Raw genomic sequence first — 23,169 nt, forward strand, 5'->3', positions numbered from 1 at the left:
AGAAAACCTATGTCCCCACTGTGGAGGGACATGTGGATCCAGAACTGGCCTCCACAATCACTTATGGACTCACTGTTAAACCTATGGTCATGGAAGACAATCTTACTCGGCTACGAGTGATCACCAAAGACGAAGATGGAAGAACTATTCTTGCTTGTACTGAAGTAGTACTAACTAGTTCTAGATTTGCTTTTATGCACCTTTCCAAAGTTTCTGCAATTAAAACATGCCAGCCATCTAAAAATCACTGCCACGTTATTCTTTCCACATGTTGTCCTAAAAAACTATAGAACAGACTTCAGTTTACTTAATAAGAACCACTTTTTAAAAAGCAAAAGGCCTTGCTCATTACTGCTCATTGAAATTTTAAGTAGGCAAATAATTAATAATTCCAGTGATAATTATGTAACACCATTAAGCTTTAAAAAATGTAAATCAATAGAATCATAGAAAACCCAGTTACAACTAATGTATATTCGCTCAGAGAGTCAATTCTCAGCAAATATAGTATTTCTGTTTTCATTGTACTATGAAAAGCAATTTTTTGTAATCCACAATTGGAAGAGGCAGGGTAATTAATGCAAATACATTAATATGTGCAGAGATGTGTGGAGAAAGAAAGCAGCCAAGAGCATATGTTCAAGATCCAGTGAATGTGCCTTTGTTATATTTCTGACCTGCCCTTGCAGGTTCAAGATAAGTATGGGAGACTGTTTTTTTAACTAGTTGTGCAGCATACAATACAATTTCCTGGTCCACATATTATTTTTTTAAAGTAACTATCAGTTGGTATTTGTTTTCTAGTTAAGAGTTTTTTCCACTGCACACAGTGGCTTGACCTAGAGATCATATCTTGATGTCAGTAAGAATGTTTCAATTGATTTTAATAAGCTCAGGTCTACTGCTCAAGAGAATTAACAAACCAGCTGTTTTCAGCAGAATCCTGACTTCTTGTCCTCAAAGCTAATGAGCACCTCCTGTGTACTTTGTTTCCTAATGGTAGCAGTGAGTGCAATGGAAAATCAACACCTTCTAGGAATGTCACATTTAAGAACTTACCTGAGGCTACTTCTCATTGTTCTTAGTTATTGGCAGGCACTATATATTGCTGACACAAGCTTAGCAAAAACAGCAGTAGGCTCACACAGTCCTTGCATCTTTCTTTTTTGTCTCATAGAGGTAGCTATGGGGTTTATAATGCAAAACCTACGCTGGATAAAATGCTCATTCACATTACAAATGTTTGCATTGCCTTAATTTTTTCCATGAAGAATAATGTGATGCTAATATCTGTAAGCCTGACAGTCACGCAGACACCAGGGAGAGTTGGAATCTTCTCCCAAGAGTAGGAAGGCTGGAGTTCATTGCTTGGAACTCAACCAAATATTTTGTTCTGATCATGTTCAACAGTATTTAGACATATATTTATTTATTTATTTATTGCATGGTAAGGAGGGGGAAGGAAAGAACATCTTCTGCCAATAGATTTAAAAGCCAGGAAGCAAGATAGCCACCATTTCCCCAAGATGTGGGAGCTCTGAAGGAGCCTCAATAGCCTGATGGAAGGCATATAACAGTTCTTCCTGCATCAGCAACAACTAGGTATTTGATTACAAAGACATTTGAGTGCACGTAGATCAAGATTTCTTCCCTTGCTGTAGAGCATGCGGTTTTCAAGAGAAATATTATCAACATACATCAGGATATACAAGATTTAGCTCACACCTTAACATTCCCAGTCATGATGAATTTCTTTTCTGTAGTTTGAAGGGGGAAACCCATTTTTGCTTTTGTTTCGGATTATTTAGAAAATATTTTCTTCTGCATTTCCCCAATCTTGATGAAAGAAACAGCCATAAAAACTGCTTAGCAGCAGCACAAATGAAAAGCTTATAAAGCAATAATGTGAACTCTCAAATCAACCAAGGATTCCCTCTTGGTTTCTCTTTATCCATACACCTAAGTTTGGGACGACTGAGAGGCCTTCCTGGCAATTGCTTCACTTGTTGCTGCTGATCTGGCTGTCCTTGAGTAGCAGTATATTAGTAGCAAGGATCCCATGAGGCTTCATAGGTCATCGATACCATGAAATAAGACTCTTTGACCACATGAAAATTTGGTGGGTAGTTGTTATTTAAAAAGCCAAAATTGGCATTTATGTTTATATGATAGTCTTTGAAAGGGTTGCTAGTAAACTATTTAGCTCCTCTTCTCCCTAAATAGTCACCTACTGGCACTGTGGGTTAAACCACAGAGCCTAGGACTTGCCGATCAGAAGGTCGGCAGTTTGAATCCCCGTGACGGGGTGAGCTCCCATTGCTCGGTCCCTGCTCCTGCCAACCTAGCAGTTCGAAAGCACGTCAAAGTGCAAGTAGATAAATAGGTACCACTCCGGCAGGAAGGTAAACGGCGTTTCCGTGCACTGCTCTGGTTCGCCAGAAGCGGCTCAGTCATGCTGGCCACATGACCTGGAAGCTGTACGCCGGCTCCCTTGGCCAATAAAGCGAGATGAGCGCAGCAACCCCAGAGTTGGTCACGACTGGACCTAATGGTCCGGGGTCCTTTACCTTTTTATTAGCCATCTCACCTAGTGGCAGCAGCAAGAACAACTCCACTGGCCTGACTAAATGGCTCCTCACCTCCCTGAACCATATCAAGTCAAGCTGATGATCATAAGGACAATTACATTTGCTGTTTCGTTTTACCTTCATACAGAACCCAGTTGGACAAGTAATAAAGTATAATATGGTCAAGCATTTCAACTTACACATCAATAAGCAGAGGATATTTCTTTGATGAAGACGAATCAAAGTGAGGAGGTAAGATCATCTGATACCAGAATGCTGAAAACAGGAATGAAAACATTTCACTGAGGCAAGTAACTAATAACTGAAAGATACACTCATATAAAAGAGTGGAGTCTTGTTTAGAGTGAGTTCCAATTCTGGCTTGAAGCAAAAGCCTACATTCTTAGATATAAGCATTTTGGCAAAGCATACTTGTACTTAAATACTACAGAGTGAGCAAACTATTAATTTGGCAGTGAGTTTCCAATTTTGTGTGACAATGCCCTAACATTTCTTCTGTTAGAGGGGGAATCATAATGTTCTAAACTACTACAGCACTGTTCTTCACTTGTATTTCATTTTAAAACAGGGACATCCATCAAAAGTTATGTGAAAGCCCTATGCCTAAAAATCCTGACAAGGCTATTGGGACAATATGAGAAAAATCTAGCCTTCTCATATTTTTATACTTCTAAGAACTGTAACACAGGTCAAACTAAGCCAAGATATGTAATAACAATGCTTTGGTACCTGTAAACACACAGGGTGGTATTGAACATGACTAAGCCAGGTTCCTTAATTTCAGTGGGTCAGCTCTACGTAAAAGTAATACTGCCCACAGATTCTGCAACCTCATCTCCATGCATGGAAATGTCTTCAATATAGAATAAGTTATCAAGGGTAATTCATTCACCTACATTTTTATGGGACAGATACACAACACAATTATGCAATCATTAGCATCTTTCCTCAGACCATAGAAAGTCTGAAATTTTCCAAAATGAAAAAGTAGCATAATCTCCATAGGCATAGATGTCTTTGGCATTACTCTTCCTTCTTATGAAAAAGGTTGGAATTTTACTGTACTGGGAAAGGAAACCTATCACAGCCCAGGACATGTTCAATAGAACATTTGAAGTAGGTGCCGTTTGATTTAACAAATATTTTAAATAGCATTATTATTATTATTTATTAAATTTATACACCGCCCTATACCCGGAGGTCTCATGGCGGTTCACAAACAAGACCACAACATATTAAATCAAACCAAAAACAATAACCTGATTTTAAAACCCCCAAAAAGAATATTAAAGCTGCAGTCCTACCCATGTCTACTCAGAAGTAAATTTACTGAATTCAATTTGGGGGAGGGGAGTTGTGCAAGCTACTGAATTGATACTATGCATGGGTGTTGCAGAAAGGGATCATGTGCAGACTAAGAGACTGTTTGTATGGAGAAAGTTTTTGTCTGTCACAACACAAACCCATCCCCACCCTGGAAAATCATGACTGGGCATGTAACAACAAGATAAGCTTCAAGTTATGCTTAGGTGATATAACTTGAAAAGCATTGTAATAATAATAATATTATACCCCGCCCATCTGGCTGGGTTTCCCCAGCCACTCTGGGTGGCTTTCAACAGAACATTTAAAACAGAATAAAACTTCAAACATTAAAAACTTCCCTAAACAGGGCTGCCTTCAGATGTCTTCTAAAAGTCAGATAGTTGTTTATCTCCTTGACATCTCATGGGAGGTCCTTCCACAGGGCGGGCGCCACTACCGAGAAGGCCCTCTCTCTGGTTCCCCTGTAACCTCGCTTCTAGCAATGAGGGAACCGCCAGAAGGCCCTCAGAGCTGGACCTCAGTGTACGGGCTGAACAATGGTGGTAGAGATGCTCCTTCGGGTATACTAGGCCAAAGCCATTTACAAATTCTTAGTATGCTCAGACGTGACCAAAATACACCTTGATTGGACAAATGTCATGTGCTTGGCTTGGTAGGTGTAGGATTGCCATCAAAAACAACCTAAAAACTTCCATTCAGCACTGGGCTGCTGATAAATTTATTTGTTGTCAGCTTTGCCCTTCAAGGTCCCTCCTTTTTAAAAATGCTTTTATTCCTGGGTTGTTTGAGGTAATTGCTTAAAACGATGGGATTACTGTTGTTTTTATTTTTAACATTGTTTTATGTTTTGTTAGCATCACTGTGTGACTCCTTCTGGAGGTGATAGCAGGATATAAATTCTGGTATAAATTAAAAACAATACTTTTAAAAGAGATTTCAGTGGAGGTGGGGGTATGGGGAAATATACTCAAGATATAAGAGTTTTTTGTTTTATATAGCCAAGATGTAATTTTTAGAGTGTGTGGGATAGTTGGAGCAGTTATAAAGACAGATGAAACAGTCACCTCCCCCCCCCTTTTTAAGCAAAGGAAATAAAAATAGTCATTTGCAATGCAGAACAATTTATTTGTTCAGAAACATAGAAATGCTCCTTTGTAGTAATTTTATGTGGTCTGAAATCTAGGAGAGAGCAACTTTTTTCTCTAAATAGGATCCTTGGCTATCTTTCTACTGGAAAGTTACTGTAACTGAAAACATGCTGAGCTCAAATGTCTGGACCTGTGTAGGAAACCAAAGAAATTTATCTTACCCATTAGCTTCTACCCTGGAGAGGTGGTAGCAGTAAGATAAAGAAAGATAAGGTAAAGTTGAGCATACATTTTACTGTGAATTTTTCCCAATCAACACATTTTTGTATGCAATTTTGACTAATGTACACATTTTTTGCAAGCAAATGTTGTTAATATAATGTACGTCTTTATGTTATTTTCACTAATGTATTCATTATTATGCAACCGTAATATATGCACTTTTGTAAATATTGAAGGACTTCACCACAAAATTCAGATAAGTGCAAATTTCAAAGGAAGGCTGTTTTGGTTCTCATATTGCTTCAGAAAGTACAAATTTGACAGATTTGGCTTTAAATTCAAACTCCCATCCTAGTTCCACGTCAAATGAGGAAATGCAGCTTCACCTTCTCTTCAGAAAACAGCACTGAGCATTAAATGCAAAAGGGACTGATTGCAAAATCAGGACCTCCAATATTCTGAATGCACATCTATTTCATGATAAATCTGAAGAAGTAAAAAAACACAAAAACAACAACCCACAATCAAAAACTTCAGGTTTAAAGGTACAACTGGTAACTTACTTTCTCCATGCAATGTGATATTCTTTAGTATTTTAGAGGGCATCTGGACATTCTTCTGCATATTATCAAATTCAGTGTTGTTTTCCAGGTACTTAATAACTACACACGAAACAGATGAATATGGGAGATGAGTTTACATATAGACAAATAATACTTTTAAAAATCCTGTGACCCCACCCCAAATCATATTATATCACTAGATTTACACCTCTAAGAATGCAGGCCTAACGAGAGTTCCTTGAGAAAAAAATCCCAACAAACTTCCAAACCAATATGCATTGGATTAAATCAGGGGCTAGAGAACCTCAGATCTTGGTACCATATGTAGCCCTATGGAGCTCTCTGTGCAGCCCCTGGGATTCTCCCTACGCCATGCCTCCTCCCCAGGCCACAGACTTCACTGCTGCTGTAGGACTTCAGGTCCTCCAAGTGCTTTTGCCTGGCCTCTAGTGTGTCTTTCTGTATTGATGACTATTTCCTGCCTGAATGCAGAACGGAAAGATCCATGAGAGAGCAGAAACATCTGATTTATGTGTGGCTGAATGCATGTCACCTCCATTGCTCCACCCACTTTTGCCTCTGGTCCCACCCATCCTGCCACACCCACCCCTGCAAAGGTTCCCTGTTAGTAGCCTTGTTTCCCCCACTACCATGTGAGCCTGCTCCCCATATGTTGTAATATGAGTCCATTTCAATAGAAGCAGCTTGCCCAGTGGGGTGGAGCTACAATGCCGGCTTTTTGCCAGTGGTGTTGCCACTGCCTACCAGGGTGGAGAGCGGGAGAGGCAAGGAGCATGCAGCCACACAGGCAGGAGAATCAGGCTGGCTCTGCCAGTGGGATTGTGTGCTTGCAGAGCCCCAGCCTCAACATTGCCTCATCTCTCCCCCTGTTCTGTTTGGGGTAAGCAGCTATGGCACCACGGCCAGGAAGCTAGCATTGCAGCTCTACCCCACCATGCAAGCAGGCTCTGTGTTGCACATGCGTTCTTATGCGCTACTGCTGTATTGTTATATCTAATCGACTGCAGTGATTGCCTCCAAATCGATGTTACTGGTCCCACTGACTTTGTTTGTCGCTTCTGTACTCAAAAGCAAGACCATTATGTTTGATTAACCCCAGAGAAGTATGCATAGGATTGCAGCCCAACTCATTCTACCAGCAGATGGTAAACATCCAGAGATTTCTATGCATTTGCAGAAGTCTAAAACAAAAACAGAAAAGTACCTGCATCTGTACTGCTGTTGAGCAAGGTGAAAGATGGCACACCAGGACCTGTTATGAACAGTGTTAAAAATTCAAGTTATTTTCCATTCTTTTAAATCGAGGCATTAATTGAGAGTTTCACACAACTTAAGTCAAACCCTTTGTTCAGGCAGGGGCCTAGTCTGGGGGAAAAGACAGAGAGAGTGAGGGAAACTTTGCCTCAATACTTTTTCCAGGACTTGCTGCCTGAAGTTTCAAGGCAGCAATTTTCCTTCAGCCTTTTTTCTGCTTCCCAAAAATTGTATCTCGATCTCCCCCCTCCTTTTTTTTCATTCTAGGCAGCAGGAGAAGAAACAACACTTCACTGGGTAGCTGTCAAATGCAGGTAACATGCAGATAGCCAATGAGGTGCCCTCTGGATTTAGCTAGACTTCAAACCCCATAAACCCTGACCATTGACTATGTTGGAAGAGACTAATGGGAAATGTACCCAAACAACATTTGGAGAGCTCACCAGGTTGGCCCTGATCCAGACAGCACATGAACCAAGGATGCTCCCTGCAAAAGCAGCTCCTCATGCTGCACTAGACCCTGTGTCAGAGGATACAGTGACTGAAAAGAGGTTGATGTTGCATATCCCTATTCCCTCTTATGTCTGATAATCTGAGGACAAAATAATATGGAACAAAAATCAGAAATTAGAGGGAACAGGGATATGCAACATCATCCTCTATGATTGGCAAGTAATAGAAGGATTGACTAGACCTGGTATAAGCACTAGGGTCCAAGTATCAAGTCACACTTATATCAGATGGGGTAGGCTGTACTCACCATAGCAATTCAGGGTATAGTATCTTGCATTTGTGCTGAAGGATGCTGAATAATACTGACATCTTTCTTTGTTTAGATAACAGCTAATGCATGTTTGTTTAAAATCATTTAATGCTATTCTGCAAAAAAAAAGAAGAAGATAAAAACAGATTAACTTGAAGTTAGTTTCATTAAATTGCAATTATGAAGAACTCCACCCAAATTGGCTTGGATTACATCTATTTCATTTTAAAAGGTTACACAACTGGCAACACTTCTTTCTATCCTGTCCTGTTTTCAACTGGATATTAAAGTAAAAATTAACTACTGTAGCACAACTGTTCCATTATAACAGGAGTGGCTAATCTCCATGGGATGGATCTGGTTCCCTAAAGCAAATTTTTATGCCCCTTCCAATACCTACTGATTTGCGGGGCTACAGCAAACACACACACACAGTGCTGAAATGTGCTGAGAAGGTTAAGCCTTTCTGCCCCCTGCCTTGATTGAGATGCAAATTGCTCCCTCCCTTGCCAGCAGATTATTGTCCTTCTCCTTGCTTATCAATCGGGAGACAGCAAAGGCACAGGAAGACCTATGCCAAACAAAGAAAGCCCAGGCTTTTATGTATCCACAAGGATACATAAAAGAGCAAGAATTTATTTCCACAAGTCCAACATCCAGGGCAGGAAAGGTTCACACCCATGGTGGGCAGGGGATCTCCCAGGATTGGTTCCCAGCCCTTGGTCCTACAGTAAGGAGCTGCCTCCTCCAGAAGAAAACAAGGAGACTGCCTCCTGGTGCCCAAGAGTGGGTCCCTGCAAGCTAGCTGGCTTCCATCACATTGAATAATTTTGGGTTTTTCCATGCTCATCTCTTTTTGCATGCTTTTCTTTCAAAGTTTCGCTACATTATTTTCAGCTGCATGAAGAACTTTCTGTCTCCATGGTGTTCCAGGTTCCTCCATGTTGTACCATCTGTATCACAGTAAACATACTTTTTATTCCTTTGATGAATCATTTGAGAGCTACAGCAACCTTCTTCCCATTGAAGATCGCTCCATTACTACATGGAAAAATGTGGATTTCTAAGATAGCCATGCACCCACCTGCTAGCAGTTCATTACAGCACATATTTAGCTAGCTAACCTGTGACTGTGTCATGTTAAACCTCATCACTCAGATCCTACACACCCAGCAAAACGAAGCAAAAACAGCCATGCAATTTCCCATTATGCAAAGTCCATCAAATCTTGACACCATATGCTGTTACATTTATAATAGAACACATTCCAAAGACGAACCCTATTTGGTGATCAGAAATATAGGGTTGTGTTCAGAGGTGCTCTTCTGTGAGTGGAAGGCCTCTTTGCACAGGTGATGGGGTGGGCTTTTTTTCTGATGTACTGTCAGATTGTTCCATGAGAAAAGTGAACTGAAATCCAGCAGAAGCTTTCCATTAGTGCAACAAAGCTTCACACAAAATATTGCACAGAGTCTTGTATAAAGTCTGAAGATCCATGGTTGCATCAAGTATATGCTGCATGAAATCTTCCACTTTTTGGGTATTTCTAGATCAAACCCACTGACTGACCAGACCAAAGGATCATAAAATACCCCATTCTGAGCATCACCAGGCCTCAGTCGTTAACAGCATTCTGTGTACATCCCAAGCTCTTTAACTTATCATGTTCTGTAGAGCAGATGGAGTAAACTTCAAAACATTCTCAGATCATTATCACAGCTTCAAAAATATCAAGACAAAACAAGCTATCTTGGTTTAATGCTAAAAATAACTTTTAAAAACTAAAAATATGATATTGTCTTAAAAGAACAAAATATCATATTGGGTTACAATAAAAATGTGGCGAAGCGGAATCTTACTTATACAGATGTCTTCCTCCTGGCGTATTTTCAAATTCATTACTGATAAAGTATCTGTGAAACAAGCAAACAAGTTACCAACTGATTGATCAATAAATTGTGAAATCATCATTCCGATTTTAAAAATTGCCTGGGGTGACACACAAAATATGAAATTATTCAAATGCACAAGCAGATACAAAAGACAGCTATAAAATCAACCTACATATAATGCCTTGCCATAGCAATGCTGTAAGACTAACTTGCATTGGCAAAGTTTGTTTTTATCATTGCTAAGGTACCATAATTCTAACCTGGAAAAAAAGAAAGAAAGGACTGCACCATATCCCATAAAGAATGCAGCAGATGAAACAAAAACAAAACTACACGACTTACTTAATAAGCAATTTCCAGCACTCACTGATCTCCATCACGGGAATTTGTCCAACTCGACATATCTTTTTTATGCACGTCTGAATAGTATTGTACAAATTCCTCCAGAAGCTGATCAGTGAAACACATTAGGAATTTAAAAAGTACTGCACTTCATTGGCTTTGCCTGTTGTATTATTTCTAGCTTTCTAGTTGAACGGTAGTGAATGCTAAAAAAAAAGAAGAAGCTGGGGTGGGCGGGCAATTTTGCATAGGAAGAATAGCGGATGGAGAAAGGAGTCTGTGAGCCAATAGGGCATTTCCAAAAGAGAGAGAAATGCTATGTTAAGCATTGGGTCTCCGTAACATTCAGTGATCCACTATCCAGCATAATACTAAGCTTAGATGAACTTGATTCAACACAAAAGTTCCAAATTCAATAAAGGTTAGTGGTACTTAAACCTCACTGAAATCAATGTGCTTAAGTCAATTGCAATTTAACAAGTCCCTCAATTTAGCTACATCTGGCTGGAGGGCTTAGAAATGAGACAAAAAAAATCAAGGGACATCCATGCTCAGCCTATCTGACAGACATAATCTGCTAGGCACCTGAGTTGGTTTCCAAGATGGCTCCTGCTAATCCAAATGGGAAGACTTGGGGCGTGCAGAATTAGTTTGGATGGTACAGGCTAAATTGATGGACTATACAGAACTGGCAAAATTGACATATAAGCTATGGGACAAGGATAACTGTGACTTTAAAGATGAATGGGAACCCTTTACAAAGTATTTGAAGATGCAACAAAGCGAACTTGACTCCTTGGCTGCCTTTGAATAAACTTTCACAAACTTTTTATTGATGATAATCAGCTAAATAGTTTGAGGATCTATACAACTGTGTAACATGCAGAAAACAGCATTCTTAGAAAACAGGCTTTTTTAAACATTACCCTCCCTTTCTCCACTAAACTTAAAACTAAGTTTGATGAATACTCACATGAAGTTATTCGTTAAAGCAGCTATGCTGATTACTTCCCAATTTCCAGATGTAATGGGCTTCATTTCCTAACATATAAAAAGGGTAGATAAAAATGGAATTACATGATACAAGAACCTAAATCCACAGTGATTTATTTATATATCTGTTACTTACCCCTGTGCTATTGATACCAATGTGGTGGATATGCTTATAGCCATCTGCATTACTGATGATTTTGTAGTAGCTATCACCGTCAGGCGCAAAGTAAGGCTCAGAAGGTTGAAACTGGGGAAACCAACAACAAAAAGTTTGTAAATAAACAAGGTTGTTTTTTTAAAAAAATGGCTTTAATGTTTATATCATTTTGTAAGTTGCTTTGGGACACTTTTCTTTTTGTTTAAAAAAAAGGAGCAATAAATTCAATCAGTAGTATAAGCTTTGGGAATCCTTTAAATATTCAGCTTCATTAAAGACCTACATTGGCTCCCAGTATGTTTCTGAACACAGTTAAGTGTTGGTGCTGACCTTTAAAGCCCTAAACAGCCTCGGCCCAGTATACCTGAAGGAGCGTCTCCACCCCCATCGTTCTACCTGGGCACTGAGGTCCAGCTCCAAGGGCCTTCTAGTGGTTCCCTCACTGCAAGAAGTGAGGTTACAGGGAATCAGGCAGAGGGCCTTCTTGGTATTGGCGCCTGCCCTGTGGAATGCCCTCCTATCAGATGTCAAGGAAATAAACAACTATCCAATGTTCAGAATACATCTGAAGGCAGCCCTGTTTAGGAAAGTTTTTAATGTTTGAAGTTTTATTCTGTTTTTAGTGTTCTGTTGGGAGCCTCGCATGGTTGGTTGGGAGCCTCGATTGCATGGTCGGAGGTTCGAATCCCCGTGGCGGGGTGCGCTCCCGCTGCTCGGTCCCAGTGCCTGCCAACCTAGCAGTTCGAAAGCACCCCCAGGTGCAAGTAGATAAATAGGGACTGCTTACTAGCGGGAAGATAAACGGCGTTTCCGTGTGTGCTGCGCTGGCTCGCCAGAGCAGCTTTGTCACGCTGACCACATGACCCGGAAGTGTCTGCGGACAGTGCTGGCTCCCGGCCTCTAGAGTGAGATGAGTTCACAACCCTAGAGTCTGTCAAGACTGGCCCGTACGGGCAGGGGTACCTTTACCTTTACCTGGGAGCCTCCCAGAGTGGCTGGGAAAACCCAGCCAGATCGGTGGGGTATAAATAATAAAAGTATTATTAATTATTATTATTATTCATTGACTAGTGATCCAGGATTTCTGGAAAATGCAAACACTGCAACATTTTTGCAGTTCATGATGGAAGAATCTGTTTTTATTCTTCAAGGGGGATAATATAGCTAGTGTCTTAAAGAGTCAACAGAACAAAAACGGCTTTATATATCATGGCTAAAATTTTAAGTGAGTTATGATTTATAATCTGGCTTCACCCTCTCAAACAAGACCTATTCTGGTAGCAATATTATCCCTAGATATTTCATAATGAGCCCTATGCAATTAGATTTATCATCTTATTGAAATGCTGTGTTTGAGATGAAGGAGGCTGTCCTGGCAGGGGAGTAATTGCAAATAAATATTACTGTCTTGCCTTGAGTTGAACAGGCAAATTATACTTCTGTTTATGACTTCTATTTATTTTAATGCTCCCAAAGTGTCTGCTGGCTATAGCATTGTTCATGTGTGCACAAATTATTTAATAAGGAATCATTTATCAAAAACTACTAGAGATAATTGCTTTAGTTATGGTAAACAAGTGATCAATAGAGGAATTACTTAAGTGCACTCCCATCTACCAGAGAGCTTATTTAACTGTATTACACAATTGGCACCTAATATTTATGTCCACACACACTGCTAAAATTGACAAAATATTAGTCTATAATGTGCTGTGACAAAAAGGAATGCAAATGGATGAAATATTAAATGTAGTAACATCAGCAAGTTTCATTGCTAGTTCAATAAAACGACTAGATCTTTCATATGGCAAAATATCCTGTTTTCAATATGAAAGCAAAAAGACCCTATTCATAAATCAATGCAAACACAACTTTCCCTTTGCTAACGTATTTTATTATCCAGAATCACTCCAGGTTGCATCCAGTGTGCCTTTACCTCAGTAGGAATAACTTTAATTCTTGCAAGTCAGGGAACCAAGTTTTTACTGATCTCTGCTAGTAAGCTGCTTAAGCCAGCATTTTCTCACCTCCCCTCTGAAAAATTGCTGCTGAGGAACAAGCTGATGCTCCAGAGCAGGATATGGTAAAGAGAAGTCCACAAGGTAGGCGGGATCAGTGAAAATAAAGTGCCTTGACTTGAACAAACAGAATGCAGCGCCACCATTCGGTATAGTCCTCCTAAGAAGCAAGTTATGTACATTCCAAAGAATGTTGGCAGCTGCATTTCTAGGCTCCAAAAGCAGATCCATACAGCAGCAAGTGGCATTCAATAACATGTCTGGCAACCTGGATCCATTGCACTAAGGCAGGGATGCAGAACCTGCAGCCAATCAGATGCTGTCATACAACAGCTTCCACCATCCCTAGTTATTGACTTTACCGGCTGGAGCCAATCAAGTCCAACAACATCTGGAAGTTCCCCTTATTTGCTCTAAGGAAAATATTCATTGGCGTAGCTGTCCAAGGTTTCCCATTATTTCTAAGCAGCCTCCACAACATTCCTGTAATAAATCTTGTTGTTATCCATAGCTGTACATTCAAAGGTATTATGCAAAGCCATTGGTGGAGAATCTGTATAACTGAAGGTTTTTTAAATGAATGAATGGAAGCAAGGCTTGCTAATTAACCAATAGGCTGCACCTGCAAAGCCCTGTTGCAACTTTGCACGTGCCACTGGTCAGCTGGTGCCTGCTGAGTGCTCTGCCTTTACCAGTGTGCATTGATTTTGAAATGGCTTGCAAGGGTTGACGGCTCTGCCAGCTAGAAACAGTTGCCCACCCCTGTGACATGAAAGCAACCTTTGAAATATCATAGTGAAATGTAGCTGTGCTATGCTGATGAAATTCTGTCAGTTGGAGTGCAGAAGGACATTATCCAACAATGGGGGAGAAAATCAATTATCCTCCCTCCTTTCTAGTTTATATTGCACTCACGCTCGCTTTTTTCCACCTTCCTTTTGCATAACTGTTCGCCACATATGCAGTCTGCTCATCACTTTACTTACTGATACTTTACGATGTAGAAGCAAAATGTGTTAGCTGTAAGGTCTCCCTGATCAAGTTTGACAGCAGGTGGGATTATCTCCCATCTTTGTAGGGTAGATTTTTTTTTATCCCTGCTGTCTCCTTCCTCACTTTGTTTCTTGAAAGCTCTTTTTTTTGCCAGGGGGGAGGGGACGAGAGGAATTTAAAAATTGTAAATATGCATGGGAAAGCTTGAAATATCACATGCATTTTGTACTCTTATCAGCCTCAATTCCCTCCCCCCCCCAAAAAAAAGAGAGAAGTTGGGCACGTAAGGCCATAAATGTGGCCTCACGATAGAACAATAGTGGCAATATTGTTGTTGTCTCAATTATGTGGAATGGGTGTCTTCCAATGGTCTTGTCTAACTGCGCACCTGAAGGGTTATTATTCTGTTTTCCACTGTTAGAAAAAGTGATGCAATCCCATTTATACTTATCTGGGAGTAAGTCTCATTAAATCTACTGGAAATACATTTGAGGAGATATGTGTAGGGTTGGGAGTCCAGCAGCATCTGGAGGACCACCCGTTTCCTACTTCTAAGCTACACCTTCCAGTCCTTGTAAAGGTAAAGGGACCACTGACCATTAGGTCCAGTCGTGACCAACTCTGGGGTTGCGGCGCTCATCTCACTTTATTGGCCGAGGGAACTGGCATACAGCTTCAGGGTCATGTGGCCAGCATGACTAAGCCCCTTCTGGCAAACCAGAGCAGCGCACAGAAACACCGTTTACCTTCCTGCCAGAGCGGTACCTATTTATCTACTTGCACTTTGACGTGCTTTCAAACTGCTAGGTTGGCTGGAGCAGGGATCGAGCAACGGGAGCTCACCCCATCGCAGGGAATTCGAACCTCCGACCTTCTGATCAGCAAGTCCTAAGCTCTGTGGTTTAACCCACAGTGCCACCCGCATCCCTCAAGTCCTTGTAGACCAATGCAAATCATAAACCTTTAAGAAGGATTTTTAAAAAATGAAAATCTTGAAGAAACTTGGAAAGAATATTTAGTGTTCCACCTGGGAGGCGGAGGTGGAATGGACCAGTCTTCTTTTAGATGTAATGTGTAATTGATAATTAAACTGCATGTCATGAAGCAGCAGCAGACAAAGTTGTCCTTCCATCTGGAACATCTACGTTCTCATTTGCTATTATCTCCACTAGTATTATGGACCCATGTTTAAGGTACAAATATGAGCCTTGAGACTCCACCAGGGGACAAAAAGGCTGGGGAAAGTTTCCCTTTTCCCTTTGCCTCATTGCAAAAAGCACCTTCTTAAGTATGCTTTGCAATGGAAAAGGACCCATGGAGATATCGTTGCACATGGCTGCAGTGTAGCATGTAGTTTGGCTCCCAGAAATCTAGTACTTACTCTGCCAACCCAGCCAGTTTTACTCTCGAAGTTACGCTGTTTGTCCTGAAAGGGGAAGAGAAAGGAGATATCCACCATTATAATAGGTGCCTATCAAGCAATACCCTTCTTGCCCCTCCCTTACTCTAATGTAAATAGTTACAGGATTTTCTTTTCCCAATGGCTTCTTTCGGAAAGTTGACCCCCAACCTACCCTTTCATACCTGTGGACATTGCCATGCTCCACTTGTGTAGTCACAGATTCCAAGAACTGAAAAATTTTGAATTCTTTTGAGCCACTGCAGACAGAGTCTCTCATTGGTCACCCATGTTACAACACTCAGGTAGTGATCCCTAGAAAGGATAAAATGGTGCTAGGCATCTATTGATATACGTACACAAGCTTGAATTCTAAAAACTCATAGCTACCATTTGTATTTATCTGAGCATTAAAGCACTATCACAATTGCAATACTGGCTACATTTCATCTGGATTTCTGCTAATGCTCTGACTATGTTATCCCTGCTTCCCCGCCCCTCCTGATGAAGCAGCAATGAAGTTCTAATTGCCAATGGACCCTTGACATTGGGCTGCAACTCTTAAAACAGTATCTCCTAGTCTTAGGCTGAACGTTTAAAAACATTGAACAAGGATTGTTGACATTCTCACAATTCAAAAGAGGATGCTAAAAAGGGTTATACTTTCCTTCTTGTACATTTAAATGCCAGCTTAGGTGTTTCACGAAACAGAGCCAATAAAAAATTGTGTGCAGATTTACTCCAGCTTGTTGAAATAGATAAGCTGAAATTCCACTTATAGCAATAGCAAATCACTATTTATAGGAAACCTCTTGTGACAGAATAATAGCTTGCTATAATATTAACAAATAACATGGAACTATAAAAATGTTGAAAAGACAACTTTTACATATCAAACTTCTGCCAGAAATAGTTTTTACTATATTTACGTTGCTGTCTTTAATCAGTGCTCTGTTCTGCTTTATTATATATTGTTGCTCAACAAAAGGAAACTGTTATAGCAGTTTCAAATGTAAGGCTTGTTACATAATTTGGACTCACCCAGATGATATGCTACTCGGCGCAACAATTTCATCGGAACTGATCTGTGGAAGAGACTGGGTATTCACAACAAATAGCCTTATGGTTGGATTCTTCGCACCTGCCTGAAAGAATTAATACATTTTATATCATGATGACATCTGTACATAACAGCAATGCTTGTTTATTAAAGCACAGTAAGCTTAAAAATAATTATTCTTCAGCTGAACATTTAAATGTTAGAATTCAGAATAGCATGGTATTCAGAAATATGCCAGGTAACTTACAGATTTACAGAATTCTGAGGTTACTACAGGTGAATGTGTCTCTCTTATCTCTTCTGATCTTAGAAAACATTAAAGCTTTGTTCCATTCCAAAAAAAGAGGCATGGAAATATTACCCCAGACATTTTTATTTATTCATTTATTTATTCTGAGTTTTTTCTCTTGAGAGAAATAACAGCTCTGTGGGGCTTGTGGGGATGCTATTATCATTGGAACCACACATGCAATTCAAAGTAACATGTAGCTTATGCCCTATAACAGTCAATTTTACTGAAAAAGAAAAGAGCCTCCAGCTACTTATTGCCAAACACATTCAGGAATGCAATCCCGAGTAGTAAATAGGACAATATGATGAGCTAAGCCCAGTTTCATGTTAATACAGAGATCTCCAATATCCCCAATTATTTTAAATGCAAAAGATGAGTGCCCCAGAATCCTGAGGAGGAGAAAGGAAGCTCTCTCCCTCTTTTCTGAAGACCATTCAAATGCATTTTCCGAAGGTAACAGACCTAACAGCCAATGAAGATCTGCTCTTATTACATTCCTACTCCACCCCAAGACAAGCCATTTCAGAAACTTAAATTCCAAAGTCTTAAATTGCACTTATTTCCTGTTTCCCTAGTGATAATAAAATACTTCAATGCTGCCAGATGCTATTGACTTAAGTCGCAGTAATCACAGCAAGCTGTTGAGGAGAGACAGACAATATTTTCGTTAGCAGCAACTGATTAAATGTGAGTATTCTCTTAATCAAAATGCTCAACAACTATGTTTAATAAATAACACAGACCTTAGGATACGGGATTTTAATGGTCTTTGGATATTGCAGTGTATCTTCTGAATAAAATGAATACTCAATAACAGGAACTCCAGTATCGTTAATCTCTGCATATGCTAAAAAGCTGCCATTTGGAGACCACCACAGAGCAGAATGGGTGCCAAACATTTCCTCTGAAAGAGATGCAAATGTGTTCTTTTGAAGCAATAGTAGCTGAGTTGGCTTCTGCCTCTGAAACATTGTTCTTATTAATTTGTATATAATTTCAGATGGAAATGTAGCTGCTAGCATTCAGATGCCTTGCCCTGTCTTGCGACCAACACAATAACCAAAGCCTCAGAAATGCATTTTTATAGAAATAAATGTGTTATGAAAATCTGGCTTCAATAATTAACGTAAATGCTAGCACTCAAAACCATCATTTATTCTGACACTGAAAATCCAAACAGTTTACCAAAGACAATTGTTTCTTTCCTAGTCTGTAACATTTCCACATGCATCCTTCCTAATAAGGCACAGTCAAATGAGAAGAAGACAGTTCTAGTGCCAGTTACAAGCCAAACATTTTTAAAATGTAAGGGAAATACCAGACATTATCAATATATCTAACCTTTAAGAAGTAGTGCCTGAATTTGCTTTTTTCTTCTTCTTCCCTTTTATGTCTTTTAGAGTGTAATCCTGCAAAAAGGGACCATTTTTTGTGCACTGATCACGTGCAATTTGCCTTGGGAGTCTTTTCAGATGAACAGCATAGTAAAAATGCAAGACCCCCTGGGATTAGATGGGATCACATATATGGCTCTATTAAAAAAGTTAAAGGGATGTGCAGGAGAAATGGTGTTCAAATCTCTTTTCCACCTGTGACTTCTCCGCAGCCCCTCTACCACCAACACTTCTCTTTCTCAGTCATATTTATCTCAGAAGCCAGCAAAACAAAAAAGGCATCATGGAACAGAATTAACAGGTATTTAAAAACAGAGCCACATCTGTAGTTTAGGCCTGAGTAAAGATTGCCCAAAATGTTTAGAAATGTAATCTGCAATTAAACTCAACATTCGTTTGGAACAGAATTTGCCAACACCAAAAAAGTGGGGGGCACAACAGATTTTCACTGAGTATTTTCTACCTCCAAAGGATGGATAGGAACAAAGATAATGCTTGCACTGTTTTATCTTATCCCCCCCCCCCCGCCCATGTGTGTGAAATACAAACACAAGGTGCATCACAAGGGCTAGTAAATTAAGGATGCTTCTTGAAGGGACTAATCATGAGTGCCAAATCACTACTGGCAGTAATGAATGAGGAATCCCCATGTACATGAAATGTGGTGAATGCATCGGAACCACTGGATGTCAGTAGATCATGCAATATTCATTTCAAATAACACTTCGAACAATGGTGTGGAGGATCACAACAGTGTCCTTCCTTCTCTCCCTTCCTGCTCAGCAGCGCAGCAGTAGTCTTTTTGCAGCAGCAGCAGAACTGCCACTTATTTGGAGAAGTGGGGGCAAGGTGAAGTGGGTAGCAAATTCACAGCTGTGTGATTGGGCTCTCTTGGTGCACCTGTGCAGTCCTGATCTCACTGCTGAATCACCCCATTCCCCTCCTGATAAGCAGTACAGACATGTGCAAGCAGATTAGAAGTTTCCATTTCTAATCTCAGGCAAACCATAGTTTGCTCTTTCGCTGAAATGTAGCAAACTATAGTTTGCAATCAAACCAGGACCCCAAAGCATGGCTGGGATTATTTTACTGCATGCTATGTGTTGCCACATTTTTTTTTAAAGCTTCTGATCTCCTCCACTTGTGGGAGGATGAGTGGGGAGAACACGAGGTTGAGGGTCACAGCAGCTTATTCTCATTATAGACAACCATGGTTGCATCTGAATACAGTCACTGCCTCTTATAAATTCTGCATTTAGGTTGTAATATGGCAATTACCTTCATAAACCCAGTCTGGTATTCCATTAAAAATTTTGTTTTCTTCTCCATTTTTAGTGATCTGCACAGCGAGGGCATCTGGTGCTGTTTTCACATAAATGTTGTTACGCCAAACATAAGCCTGCCATTAAACAAAAACATTTTTTTAAAAATCACCACGCTAGCTGCATAGCTCTTCACTTTATATCAACCGAATGACTTCTTTTCCCTTTCATTTGACACATTTGTAGACACACTGATTGGTTTTTTTCCACCCACCACCTAATGATTTATTAAAAATATTTATAAGCTGCCATTTAGGGTCAAACCACACTCTCCCCCGCTGAACAGTTTAATGAGCACCATTAGTTCCATTTTCAGAGAAGGAGGTGCCTGAATCATTTTCATAAAGATTAGATAATTTCACGGAGGATAAGGATGCCAGTGGCTACTGGACAATGTCAGAGACTGTATGCTTACAAATTCCAGTTGCTGGGACTCACAACTGGGGAGAGTGTTATTGTCCTGCTTTGGGGCTTTTCAAAGGCACACCATGTTGGCCACTATGAGAACAGGATACTGGACAAAACGGGCCTTTGGCCTGATCCAGCAGGCTCCTCTTAAGCTGTTATGATTCAAGGGAACTGAATGCAGCTCAAATGCAAATCTGCCATCTGCTTAACTAATTGATAGTCTAGGCTACATGGTGACAATACGAAAACTACTATCACACTTATGAACATTGTTGACTTTGGTATAATTTAGGCATATCTGAATGAAGCTAGTGTGGCCTACAATGGTTACTGACCAATGACCATGTCGTTTCCTTCTCCCCTGGCTTAACCTCCCCCTCCCACCCTGTCCTAACCTCCCCCTCCCACCCTGTCCTTTTCTTTCCCCTCCCCCCCCAAAACCTTAACTCTTCAAAACCTGAAATGGAAAAGAATGCTATATAAAGGAAGTAAAAATCATGAAAATGCTCTTAATCTGTAAACTCTGCTGTCAAGGACAAGATCCAGCAGATAACGTACAACATTCTCAGAAAAGTAACTAATGTACAGAATATAGATATGCGCACCCTTTTTAATTAATTAATTTTTAAAGAAACATGTGGACCTGAAATATTTAAAACCTTACTGCCAATATGCAAAGGCCCTTGGGTGCAATCCTGAGCCTTTAAATAAAATCAATGGGAATTTTGCCACTTAACTTTTATGGTATGGGTTTGGCTACAAGTGATTCACTAACCAGTTTGTGACCAACAGGCGCCCAGGATATGTACTGGATCTCCTCGGGAATTGGGTTGACCTGTACTAAGGTACTACAAGAAAAGAAAAACACAAATGGTAAAAGAAAAAGGGGGAAAGCAACCATAATACCACTAATACTACTAATACTCTTATAGTCTGGCTAGTCTGGCATGAACTAAAAACCCCTTTGTAGGGTAACAATAGCACTTTGATAACACAGTTATAGTAGTAGTACTGACCCAGCAGACACATCATAGATGTAGTATGATGCATTGTATGAGTGCCTCCACACCTGCAAGAGAAATGTTTGCACATAAGGAAAACACCAAGACAAGCTGGAAGGCACACCAAGCTGGCGTTCAAAATCCTTTTCCTAATCATGTTCTTCTTATCTACATTTTATTTAATATAATCTTAAAACCAAAGTCTCTGGCAGGGGCTGCATGCAGACCTCCAGGCATCGTTATCTGGCCCTCATAACACTGACTAGGCCTTGCCCCAGGGCAACACCCTATCACCAGCCCTGCTTTGCACCCCTTGTGCTATGGTCTGCCTGTCTTTGATGAGCTCTTGAACTCTTGCTTTTCTGGCTGGAGGGTGGAGGGATGCAGGAGTGTGTGTTGAAACTAGCCTACTATACAAATACAACATTTTACATTCATTTCTCTGCTTGCTTATGCCTCTGGCCCTTCGCACCACCGGAATGTGGCTCTCAAGCTGGAACACATTTCTCATCTAAGGATTGGAAGTGTATTTGCCCACACAACCCAAAGCTTTCATAGGGTGGTCAGAGCACTCTAGCACCAATGGCTTCACAGCCATGGGACTATGTGCTTGGGCATGGCCAACCCACACAAAACTGAGAGAGGTTCTAAGACTGATCTGCACCATCCCTTTAAAACACGTGACTTCCCCAATGAATCTCAGGAATTATAGTTTCTTAAGGGTGCTGGAAGCTGTAGCTTAAAAGCGGGGGGGGGGGGGTCCCAGGATTCGTTGGGAGAAGTCAGATGTTTTAAGCAGGCATTGGATGTGCTTTAAATGTGTGGTGTGGATCTTCCCAGAGCACTAAATAGAAAACTTGAAATCAAAGCACATTTGCAATTTCTCATGTGGGAAACCTCCCATTTAAACCAATTTGAATTATTTTACTTTAAATAATAAAGTCTGCCTGGATTATATGACATGATTGCATCACAAGCCGTTATCTGCAGCAGCCATATTGTTTCCCATTAGTTTAAAGGTAAAGGGACCCCTGACCATTAGGTCCAGTCACAGACAACTCTGGGGTTGCGGCGCTCATCTCGCTTTATTGGCCAAGGGAGCCGGTGTATGGCTTCTGGGTCATGTGGCCAGCATGACTAACCCGCTTCTGGAGAACCAGAGCAGTGCACGGAAATGCCGTTTACCTTTCTGCCGGAGTGGTACCTATTTATCTACTTGCACTTTCGAACTGCTAGGTTGGCAGGAGCAGGGACCAAGCAACAGGCGCTCACCCCGTCACAGGGATTCAAACCGCCAACCTTCTGATCGGCAAGCCCTAGGCTCTATGGTTTAACCCACAGCACCACCTGCGTCCCTTTAGTTTACTCCACAGCAAATTATTCAATGAGAATGGTCTTGTAACTATTTTTGTATACCAGAAAATTGCAATATTTAGTCCTCCGTACTGTCTACTTTTACATTGTGTTAGGTTATTCCACCACTGCCAAATCTGCCTATCCATATACCCTGCAGCTTTACATTTTTGGTCACTGCTTCTGTGAGTGCAGTCATACCTTGGTTTTCAAGCAGCCTAGTTCTTGAACATTTTGGTTCCCAAATGACTGAAACCTGGAAGTGACTCTTCTGGTTTTTGAATGTTCTTCCAAAGCGGAATGCCCAACGGGGCTTCTGTGGCTTCCGATTGGCTACAGGAGCTTCCTGCAGCCAATCAGAAACTGCACTTTGGAGGTCGAATGCTTTGGAAGTTGAACAGACTTCCGGAATGGATTCCATTCGACTTCCAAGGTACGCCTGTACAATTTAAAAACTTGTGCTGGTAGTTCCCCACCCCCTTACGCTACTAGACTATGAAGATGAGCTTGACAGGAATGAGTCCCTACCCCCTGCCTATCATGGAGCTGGAGAGATAGGCATGGGACCTTGGTGTTATTGCTGGTAATATGCTTATCTTAAAATGGCAGTGTGACATTCAGTGCAAAATCAAGCATACGGGTAGCTGTCTAGAGGTGTGGGTCAAAAGAGACAATAAGCTTTTTAGCAACTAAGGTTTAGTTGCCCGTGCTTGTTGCGCT

The 23,169-nt window shown here is 40.6% G+C and overlaps 1 protein-coding gene across 1 annotated transcript in view; it reads right to left on the reverse strand.

The window, feature by feature from the left end:
* DPP4 (dipeptidyl peptidase 4) overlaps positions 1-23,169 on the reverse strand; it is a 48,842-nt gene that overhangs the window by 14,350 nt on the left and 11,323 nt on the right. The window contains exons 6-19 of the mRNA XM_083493907.1: positions 21,112-21,164; positions 20,871-20,943; positions 19,644-19,764; positions 17,715-17,875; positions 16,661-16,764; positions 15,805-15,934; positions 15,602-15,646; positions 11,189-11,299; positions 11,033-11,100; positions 9,685-9,738; positions 7,823-7,941; positions 7,013-7,060; positions 5,788-5,886; positions 2,768-2,843 (exon numbers count right to left, since the gene is read on the reverse strand). Of these exons, the coding sequence (XP_083350033.1) occupies positions 2,768-2,843; positions 5,788-5,886; positions 7,013-7,060; positions 7,823-7,941; positions 9,685-9,738; positions 11,033-11,100; positions 11,189-11,299; positions 15,602-15,646; positions 15,805-15,934; positions 16,661-16,764; positions 17,715-17,875; positions 19,644-19,764; positions 20,871-20,943; positions 21,112-21,164 (1,262 nt within the window). The remainder of the gene's footprint in view (positions 1-2,767; positions 2,844-5,787; positions 5,887-7,012; positions 7,061-7,822; positions 7,942-9,684; positions 9,739-11,032; positions 11,101-11,188; positions 11,300-15,601; positions 15,647-15,804; positions 15,935-16,660; positions 16,765-17,714; positions 17,876-19,643; positions 19,765-20,870; positions 20,944-21,111; positions 21,165-23,169) is intronic.

Source organism: Podarcis liolepis (genome assembly GCF_965112155.1).
Source record: "Podarcis liolepis genome assembly, chromosome: 1".
NCBI classification, from domain to species: domain Eukaryota; kingdom Metazoa; phylum Chordata; class Lepidosauria; order Squamata; family Lacertidae; genus Podarcis; species Podarcis liolepis.